This window comes from Diabrotica undecimpunctata, chromosome 3, assembly GCF_040954645.1.
Source record: "Diabrotica undecimpunctata isolate CICGRU chromosome 3, icDiaUnde3, whole genome shotgun sequence".
Taxonomy (NCBI): Eukaryota; Metazoa; Arthropoda; class Insecta; order Coleoptera; family Chrysomelidae; genus Diabrotica; species Diabrotica undecimpunctata.
Genome location: NC_092805.1, coordinates 124,718,461 through 124,729,381, shown reverse-complemented (window position 1 = coordinate 124,729,381; position 10,921 = coordinate 124,718,461). Strand labels below are relative to the sequence as shown.

General features: G+C 34.4%; 2 protein-coding genes across 4 annotated transcripts in view; both read left to right on the top strand.

The window, feature by feature from the left end:
* The first annotated feature begins 957 nt into the window (after positions 1–957).
* On the top strand, positions 958–1,677 carry LOC140436040 (uncharacterized). The gene has a single exon (XM_072524753.1). It carries the CDS (start codon positions 958–960, stop codon positions 1,675–1,677), a length of 720 nt encoding a protein of 239 aa, XP_072380854.1.
* Positions 1,678–10,642: 8,965 nt separating this feature from the next.
* The window catches only part of LOC140437361 (regulator of G-protein signaling 11), a 367,203-nt gene continuing 366,924 nt past the window's right edge, over positions 10,643–10,921 (top strand). For all 3 annotated transcript variants that reach the window (XM_072526845.1, XM_072526846.1, XM_072526844.1), the window contains exon 1: positions 10,643–10,808. The gene's annotated coding sequence lies outside the window, so the exon portion shown is untranslated. The remainder of the gene's footprint in view (positions 10,809–10,921) is intronic.

The window sequence follows — 10,921 nt, the reverse complement described above, 5'->3', positions numbered from 1 at the left end:
TCACTTCAAAGAGCCGTGTAGCTCCGCTAAAAACCATTTCCCTACCCAGGCTTGAATTATTAGGGGCTGTCTTGCTTTCTACCCTGATTTCAAATATCGTTCACATTATTTCACCCAAGGTTTCTTCCATAGCTTCGGTTAGGCTGTGGACAGACTCCCACATTGTACTCGCGTGGATAAATTCTCACCCTTCTCGTTGGTCAATCTTCGTAGCAAACCGTATAACTCAAATACAGGAGTTAACGCGAACTTATTTATGGAATCACGTAGGGTCTAAAGATAATCCAGAAGATATTCTGTCTCGCGGTACCATGGGCCCCACTTTCTATTGAACACAACCACTAAATTTAATGAATTTGTTCCAAATATTGATTTAACATGTGTCCCTGAAAAAAAAGGTACTCTAAACGCAGTAAATAATTCGAAACCTACTCTACATACAACTTTTTGTAAATTGTCATCTTTCACTCGGTTACAAAGAGTAATTGCATATTGCAATAGGTATATTTACAACCTTAAAAATAAAGAAAACAAAAGAAATGGTGTACTTTCGGCTACCGAACTAATAGAAGCTGAGCAGAGAATAGTTAAAATAATTCAACTAACATTTTTTCAATCAGAATTTAAAGATTTAAAGCATCAGAAAACAGTCAAAAATAAGGCTTAAAATTGAATCGATTTATAGACGCATCTGGTTTAATAAGAGTTGGTGGACGACTTCGCAACGCAAATGTTTCATATAATCAAAAATTTCCACTTCTTTTTTCTACAAAATGCCAGGTAGTTAGATCGTTGCTTAAAAGAGAACACATTCGCCTATTGCACACATGCCCCTTAAAATACATTATCAAACATTTCAACACTTATTGGCCTCTTGATGGACTGAGAGAAATCAAGATAATCATCTACAAATGTAAGAACTGTTACAGATTTAACGCAAGACCAGCTCATCAAATAATGGCCGATCTACCCAAAGAACGGTTTCAGGTCTCTCGACCATTCACAAATGTCAGCATCGACTACGGGGGCCCATTTCAAATAAAATTTTCAACACTGCGACGTGCACCCATTTGTAAGGCTTATATAGTAGTATTTGTATGCCTCGTTACTAAGGCAGTCCATATAGAGCTAGTGTCCAGCCTTAGCACTGAAGCATTCCTACTAACGTTGAAAAGATTCATTTCACGTAGAGGTATCCCTAAAATCATTTATTCGGACAATGCGTCCAACTTTCTTGGAGCTCGTAATCAGTTAAAAGAGCTTTATGACTTTTTTATGGGAGCGGACGTCCTATCTACCATAAAAGAATTCGCAGCCTCAACATTAATTGAGTGGAAATTCATTGCACCTAGATCTCCACACAAGGGTGGAATTTGGGAAGCAGCTATAAAAAGCTGCAAGTATCATTTAGTAAGGATGATGGGCAATAATATTTTTACATTCGAGGAATTAACCGCTATTTTGGCTCAAATAGAAGCTGTTTTAAATTCACGACCCCTCTGTCCATTGTCAGAAAGTCCAAATGATTTTTCGTTTCTAACACCTGCTCATTTTCTCATTGGAAGCAGCACCACTTCCTATCCAGAGAAAGATATCTCGACAAGATCAAAAATAGTTTGTCCCTATGCAGCAAAATTCAGCAGCATTTCTGGAAATGTTGGTCTAGGGATTATTTAAATCGCCTCCAAAATAAGCCCAAATGGTTTCTTCTTGTTAGTTTGTTTAGTGTGTTTGTTTAATTGTTTGTTTTATTTTATTTAATTAACCTGCCAATTCTACGGAAACTATGTCTGTCTAAATGAAAATAAAGTATTTATTTATTTATTTTTTATTTATTTATTTATTTATTAAACACGTCAATAATTAGAAGACCTTGTTTCGGTAGAAATTGTGACGCTGATTTCAATTCTCGAATCTCAGTGTATGACTTCTGAAAACTACATACATATTATTCTCCATCATATTATTAATTTTACACCGAGTTAGCGCTGCACTTTCCGCTATAATTCTGATTTATTTAAACGACCCTCTCAGTATGTTCCCTGAATTTATCGCGCATCGGTAATTAACTAAATGCTGAAAATTATGAATTCAAAGTAACCCTTTATTAGGTATCGATTTCTAACTCCAGTAGTTTTGTTAATTTCCTAGTTAGTTTGTGCATTTTCCGATAACAACGATAACAATAATAAAGCTTATTTATACTATTGTAACATTATGTATTAAATTATTAAAACAGTTTTTCTTAGACGCAGTACCAATTTTTATTATTTTTATTTTAGAAGAAATTTAATGTGAAGCAAATTATTTATTAAGTAAATATTGATAAATTAAGTACACATCTAGCTATATAAAATGCTAGGATGACAAGTCACACTTTTTGTCCAGTAAGGTAACTACGCCACCTAGAAAAGAAATCTGAATTACCAACATCTGGCATTTCAATCAAATTTTGTTCTTGAAACGATACGGTTGATTTATTGGTAATCCATTCTAAAAATTGATGATTCAAATATTCTTAATTGGAAATTTTACTACTTTACAGTAATTAATTTTTTCGTAAAATTTCTAAAAATATAGGTTACTGTAATTGTCAGGTAAGATCAATGACATATAATTAATATTTATTATACGTTATTGGGTAAGATACACACATACACGTACTATAAAAATAAAATGACTTTAAAAAAATGTCAACGTTTTAAAAAAATAAAACAAAATTAAAAGGGCCTGCGTAGCGCAAGCGGTAGGATGCTTGCCTCGCAAGCCGGTGGTCCTGAGTTCGAATCCTACCGCCGTCAAGAACATCTAGACATTTTAAAAATGTCTATAGGCCCCAGGTCCACTCAGCCTGAATAAAAATGAGTACCTTGGGTAAAACCAGGAGTAATAATAGACGGTTGAAGCGTAGCACTGGCCATGTTACCTTCCTTGTATACCGTAGGCCCTAGATATAGCAGACTACCCTGCTATACTCCCAAAGCCGCGACAGCGGTATAAAACGGGAGACTATTATTAGTAAACAAAATTAAAACTAAATCAAATTAAATAAAGGTAAATAGAGGTAAATAAAATAAAATCAAGTTTAGCCTCTACTAAATAACAGCAACTCTACTATAATGATACAGATAAAATTCTATTAGAATAGCTTAAATCAACAATTATGACATTACCAAAAAAATCCAATGCCTCACGCTGCGATGACTATCGAATATTAAGCATGATGTCTCATGTCGTTAAAACTTTTTTTAGAATCATTCATACACGAATTTACAAGAAGTGTGAGTTGACATTCAAGTCGGATTTCAAAATGGATTGGGAACACGAGAAGTTATATTTGCCTTATAACGATGCGGAGACATGAATAGAGATGTATATGCATGTTTTATTAATTATCAAAAAGCATTTGACTGCGTTAATGCGAGAACAACTGGAATTGACGAACATGACTTGCGAATTATCTCAGAACTATATTGGCACCAAACGGCAACAATTGAAATAGAGCACACAACGTCCGAAGAATCCGACGGGGAGTAAGATAAGGTTGCGTCTTATCACCGTTAATATTTAATGTGTATTCGGAATCTATATTCAGAAAATCATTAGACGAGCGAGTGGAATCACGATTAGCGGAACCAGCATAGACAACATCAGGTACGCTGTTGATACCGTCCTAACAAGCAACGCACAAGAACTACAAAATAAATATAATAAATGAGGTATTTCGCCATAGCGAAATGTTCAGTTTACATCTAGATGTTTCCAAAACTAAAATTCTAGTATTTTCAAAGATACTAACAAACGTATATTTGTTAGTCAAGGGACAAACAATAGAACAGGTAATTTCCGTAAAGTATTTAGGAGCAAATATCAGCGGCCAGTGTAACCCAAAAACAGAAATTATATCAATCATCGAACAAGCGAGAAAAACACTCATGATCATGAAAACATTTTTTACAAGATCAGACCTTAGTCTAGAGCTTAGAATTCGAATGATCAGATGTTACGTTTTTTCTGTATTGCTGTACAACTGTGAAAGTTGGACAATGGACTTTGAAACAGAAAAAGGAGTAGATGCCTTTGAAATGTATATATACAGACGGATGCTAAGAATTTCATGGATACAAAAGTTACCAATGATGAGGTACTTCAGCGCATGAGTAAACAAAAAAAATTACTCAGCATAATCAAAGAGAGAAAAATACAATACTTGGGTCATGTTTTGAGAGGAGTTATAAATTACTCCAAATTATATTGGAAGATAAAGTGCTGGGCAAAAGATCAGTTGCAAGACGCCAGAACTCGTGGCGAAAGAAGATGGTTTGGCTGCTCATCTACAGAAATCTCTCGTGTAGCAATTTCTAAAGCTACAATTGCCATTTAGATGGCCAACCTTCGAAAGGAGACGGCGCAATAAGAAGAAGAACCGTAATTACGTAAAATTAAATAACAATTAAATAAAATTAAGTAAAAGCTATACCTGTAAAAATTTTGATATACCGTTTCTGGTTCATTTCCGATATAAAATCCCATAAAAACTGCTAACGTTCATTCTGCTCCTTTTTTAAGCGGGTGGGGGTAGAATAGTTTGTCGGATCGTGACGTACGTCATTGGAAAGGAGAGAAGATAGCAAATATGTTGACATAGAAAAAAACACACATTGCGGCATTGCCAAAAGGGCATTACATAATATCTCGGTTTTTATTGGCATGTTTGGACCGGTGATACGTTAAATTAAAGAGAAGGATATAATGAATATATTAAGATAAACAAACCAGGCGACTGCCAAAAGGGCACTACACAGTGCCTTTATTATTAATGAACGTACAGTTACATACGAGATAACATAGGTCACTATGGATAAGGCTGAGAACAAAATAAACAACTGAACGAATTATAACATGTGGCATAGCAAATGAAAGCTTTGGAGCTTTATCCATTTCTTTTAAAATAATCGGTTTTGCTTCGATTATTTTAAATAGTGTCTCGCTCATTTTTGAGTAAGCTTATTTGATTTGTTTAGCTATTGCTTTACATGACACATAATTACGTGGATTATAAGTTTCGTATTTGGTCTTATTAAGAATATTGCTGATAGAGAATCTATTTTCCGCTTGTGCTGAAAGAAAATATATTCCCAATTTGTTTTGAGCTTTTTCTTTCACATCTTTAATATATTTTAAATTTAATTGAAACAAATATCTTGCAATTTTTAAATGATTAAATCTTCCTATGACATTCTCCCAATCCTTCTATATTTACTAAAAAAAGGGCCTATGGCATTGATATGATATAATAAGTTTTCAATTTAGTTTTCAATAAGTTTTCCCTTATTTTCTACCTCTTCAATATTTGTTTGGTTTGTTTCATCTCTTATTGTTATTGTTTATCTATTTTTTGTTTATAATTCATATCAATATCTACAGCTAGAGACTTAATAGCTTTATGAATGTCAGAAGGTTTTATATCCCTACCATCTCAATCTTTATTCATTTGGGTAACTTTTATCTAATATATTGTAGAACAAGAAAGAAGAGTATATTTGCACCAACACTTGTGTTTTCAAATTTCTTACTTAGCTCACTAAATACCACAGTCACGTTCCAATGTACGTAACGATGTCCCTAATGAAGTTTTTCAAGCTAATCTAATTTGTATTTTTATATATTTTTAAGAAAAGCTCTAAAAAACTATAATTACTTTGATAATTATTTCCAACAGAGTGCGCATCGAAAGACTACTCAGAAAACGTCAAAACATTTGTCTTCCAGAGCAATACAGTGCTAAAAACAGTAGTGTGTGTCTGAATATGGAACATTTCTTTTATATATTTAAAAGCTTCCAACTAAACTTAGTTTATACAACAAAGTAAATTATACTATTATTAAAAAAATTAATCTACGAGATTCTTGGATTCTTTTACTCTATTTTTTAAGTCGACGTACAAAAAAGGTACTAGATAGGTGATGTCTTAGGGGTAGCGGGTAGTCACTTTTCTACAATCCCGGTAGAGAATAGGCCTACTTCATAGAAGCGACCATGCCTATGCGAGCTATGCTTTGCTGTCAATTCTTTACTGAGAGAAATCATGTACCATCTCTTTGTGTTTTCTATCCGTCTAGTTACTCTCTCTAGAGTTAGTCCCTCTATCTAGTTACCTATTTCTTATTCATCCCTGGTGAAGGGCAGCAGCGATCATCAGAACCAGCTTAAGGCGCAGAGGAATACTACAAGCCTGGACCGGCTTGAGACTGGAATACTACAAGCATGACTGGAGCAGTTTAAATGATTGTAGTACTGTGATACTGCACCCCATTATATTTCCTTCACAAATCTAAGTCGCAGACGATAACAATAAAATGGCTCTAGTCCGCGGCACCAGTTAAATGGAGAGAGCGTGCGAAGAATCCCCCTTTAACTACTATTGAGGTCCAAAAAATAGACAAAGAATCCAAATATATGACGAGATAGTACCCATTGCCACCTGGAAGGTACGCAGCTTATTCATATCTGGGAAACCTGCAAACACTGAAGCCGAGATGAGTAAATAAAAATAGATATCTTGGGGATGAGTAAAGTAACATGTACTGGTTCAGGAAAACAAAAAACACAAGATGGATATATCTATTGGTCAGGAGGAACCGACCCAAAACATCAATATGGAACGGCTATATTAGTATAGGACAAAGTTGCGCAGTCAGTCTTAGACTTCTCTATTCCTCTAAATTATAGAGTAGCAATGTTGAAATAAAGAACAACCCATAGAAACCTAAATGTTATTCAGGTCTATGCTCCAACAAGTGATAAATCAGAGGAAGAAATTGAAAAGTTTTATAGATAGATAGAAATTGAAAAGTTTTAAATATAGATGAAATAATGAGACTGACAAAAAAAGGCGAGATAACGATGATTATGGGTGACTTTAACACTAAAATGGTCATGGTGCCGAAGGAGACAACATAGGAGCATACGGTCTCGGCACCAGAAACAATAGGGGAGATAGACTGGTACAATTCTGCGTAGAGAACAACCTCTTAATAGCCAACACCTTCTTCAAGCAACATCCTAGAAGGCTATACACTTGAAAATCACTTGCAGACAGAAAAGATTAAATTGTTAGAGATCAAATTGACTTCATTTTGCTTGATAAAAACTTCAAGAAGTACATAAAATTTACTAAAACATTTCCTGGAGCCGACATTTATAGCGATTACAATCCAGTTTAAATGAATTTTAGACTACAAAGGTTTCTTAAAGTTAAAAGAAAAAAAAGTGTCAAGAAAAATAGACATCTCACAACTTCTTCTTCTTTAGGTACTGTCTCCTCTAAGGGGGTTGGTAATCATCACAGCTATTTTCACTTTTGAGATTGCAGCTCTGAACAAGTCGACCGAACTGCAATTATATCACTTTCTCAGATTGTTGAGCCAGGATGCGCCGTTGATGCGTCGTCTTATAATACTTCGTTTTCCCTGCATTAGGGTTTGTAGCAACACATATTTAGCCCCTTTCATAACATGGCCGAGATATTGTAACTGTCTTATCTTAATCATGATTTCCATTCTCATCTTCCATAGTCATCTTTCTGAGAAACTCAACATTTGTTATTCGGTCTACTCAACTTATTTTTAATATTCTTCGGTAGGTCCACATCTCGAATGCTTCAAGTCGATCGCCCACGTCTTTTTTAAGGTCCAGGCCTCCACCCCATACAGCAGCACCGAAAACACATATGAACGTAATATTCTTATTTTGAGTTGCAAACTAAGGTCTCTACTGCATAATAATTTTCTCATCTTATTAAATGTTGCTCTAGCTTGTCCAATTCTCATTTTAATTTCTTCTGTATTCTCGTTATTTTCACTAATAATTGTACCAAGATATCTTTATTTTTTACTTTTTCTATTGGAACCCCTCTTATGTTTAAAATGTCTTGTTGTTTTGTTTTGGAAATTGTCATAAATTTTGTTTTATTAGCATTAAGCGTTAGTCCGCTTTCCTCACTAGCATTTACTACATTATCTAAAAGTGTCTGTAGATCTTGTATATTTTCTGCAATTAGTATAGTATCATCGGCATATCTGATATTGTTGATGGGTCTGTCGTTGACTTTTATTCCAATTGTTACATTTTCTAGTGATTTTTTAATTATTTCTTTCTAATATAGATTAAACAATAAGGGGGAGAGTATGCAACCTTGCCTTACGCCTCTTTTTATCTCTACTCCTTCGAAAGTTCTGAAGACCTCACAACTAAAGAACCCTAAAACGAAGAACGAAAGTAACATCCTCAAATAACAGCATAATAACAGCTATTTAATAAGATATATGACACAGGTAAAATACATTATCTAAAAGTGTCTGTAGATCTTGTATATTCTCTGCAATCATTATAGTATCATCGGCATATCTGATATTGTTGATGGGTCTGTCGTTGAATTTTATTCCAATTGTTAGATTTTCGAGCGATTTTTTAATTATTTCTTTCGAATATAGATTGAACAATAAGGGGAAGAGTATGCAACCTTGCCTTACGCCTCTTTTTATCTCTACGTCCTCCGAAAGTTCTGAAGACCTCACAACTGAAAAACCCTAAAACGAAGAACGAAAGTGAAAGACTCAAATAACAGCATAATAACAGCTATTTAATAAGATATATGACACAGGTAAAATACCATCAGTCTGGCTAAAATCAACATTCGGAATATTACCAAAAAAATACAATGGCTTACACTGTGATGACTATCGAATATTAAGCATGATGTCTCATGTCCCCAAAAGTTTTCTCAGAATCATTTATACACGAATTTACAAGAAGTGTGAATTTGAGATGACTTCCATTCAATTCGGATTTGGAAATGGATTTAGGAACACCAGAAGCTCTTTTTGCCTTAAATGTGTTAACACAATGATGTAGAGACATGAACGTAGATGTATATACATATTTTAGTGATTATCGAAAAGCATTTAACTGCGTTAACCATCGAAAGATGATCAAAATTTTGAGAACAACTGAAATTGACGAACAAGACTTGCGAATTAATTTAGAACTATATTGGCACCAAACGTCAACAATTAAAATAAATCACACAACATCCAAAGATATACGAATCCAACGAGAAGTACCACAAGGTTTTATTTAATCTATATTCAGAAAAGCATTAAACGAGGTTCAAGGTGGAATCAAGATTAACGGAACCAGCACAGACAGCATCAGGTCCTAATAGCAAGCAACGTACAAGAACTACAAAATAAATAAATGCGGTAGTTTGTCTTAGCGAAATGTTTGGTTTACATCTAAATGTGTCCAAAACTAAAATTCTAATATTTTCAAACATACCAAAAAACGTACATGTGTACGCCAAGGGACAAATAATAGAACTGGTAACTTCCATAACATATTTGGGGGCAAATATCAACAGTTGTTGATCAGTTGATCAGTTGTTATGTTTTTTCTGTTTTGCTGTATAACTGTGAAAGTTGGACGATGGACTTTGAAACAGAAAAAAGAATAGATGCCTTTGAAATGTATGTATACAGACGGATGCTGAGAATTCCATGGATACAAAAAGTTACCAATGGTGAGGTACTTTGGCGCATGAGTAAAAAAAAGGACTAAGAAAAATACAATCCTTGGGTCATCTGTTAAGAGGCGAAAGATATGAATTACTCCAAATCATACTGAAAGGTAAGTGCGGGGTAAAAGATCAGTTGGAAGACGCCAGAACTCATAGCTGAAATACCTAAGGAGATGGTTTGACTGCTCATCCACAGAAATCTTTACTGCAAAGCTACAATTGCCATTTGGATCACCAACCTTCGAAAGTAAACGGCGCAATAAGAAGAAGGTGGTATCTTAGGATGTTGCCCCAAGTGTACCACTCGAATGTGGTGGTTTGACGGTTAAAAAATGTAAGTTAAACTTAAAAAAGCTAATAAAATTTGTCGACCCCGACTGCAATGAGGTTTTAGAACAAAATCTTGAAAATCAAAAACAGAAAAAGAGAAAAACTTATTAGCATATTAGTGTTTTTACTTGATTATATTTAAACAGAAAAAATAATAAACTTTCTTCATTGTATGCCTTTACGTTGATTTTGTATTAAATGAAATTTGAGGTAAAAGCTACTTGACTTCTTTCTCTGTGACGAAACATATTCGATTTCGAGTTATGTGGACAAACATCTAATTTCACGAAATCTTGTTTCTTTTATTATTATAATTAACAAAAGAACATTTTAAGGTCCCACTTATTCGAATCAAAAACAGAATTTCAAAAAAACAAAAGTTCTAATACAAAACGCGTTTTGTTAATTTACTCAAAATATTAAAAATGCGACATTAGACCTTTATCTAGTAATGTCTTTAGTTCTATAATTTTGTTACGGACCATGCTTGACCATCTGTTAACTTCTTTAACACCCTGTGCAACAGAATTCAAAGAATTGTCTCGTAATCTACCGAATTCGGGGCCTGTTCATAGCATTTCTAGGAATCCGTCTCCCAACTCTAAGATATTCCACTGCAATTTTCATTACGTGTTTCACTTTGCCATTTGGAAATCAATAATTTCGCGTAGTCCTGGGAAAATATTGCGCGCGCACCCGTTTCCACACACAATCCGCCATTTCCTAACCGAAAATCGACCTGGAAAGTCGGAATCGGTCACGATTTTGTATGCGGGAACCTAATCACGACTGGAACTCTCCTTAAAACTTGAAAAATTCGGTGTGGGAATAAGCAAATCGCTTGCTGTGTATGGTGTAATCAGCAGTGGCCTCGGATGAGTCGAATCGAGAATTTTCCTGGTAAGTGTTTGTCATTTTCTCTAAAAATTTTCCTAAAGTCATGCGTCCTATGCCTTAATAAAGAACAAGTGAGGGGTTCAAGGTCAAAATCTGAATCTAGATTATCTTGATTT

Coding starts and splice junctions, on each gene's coding strand:
- LOC140436040 (XM_072524753.1), top strand. CDS start 958: ATGGCCGATCTACCCAAAGAACGGTTTCAGGTCTCTCGACCATTCACA.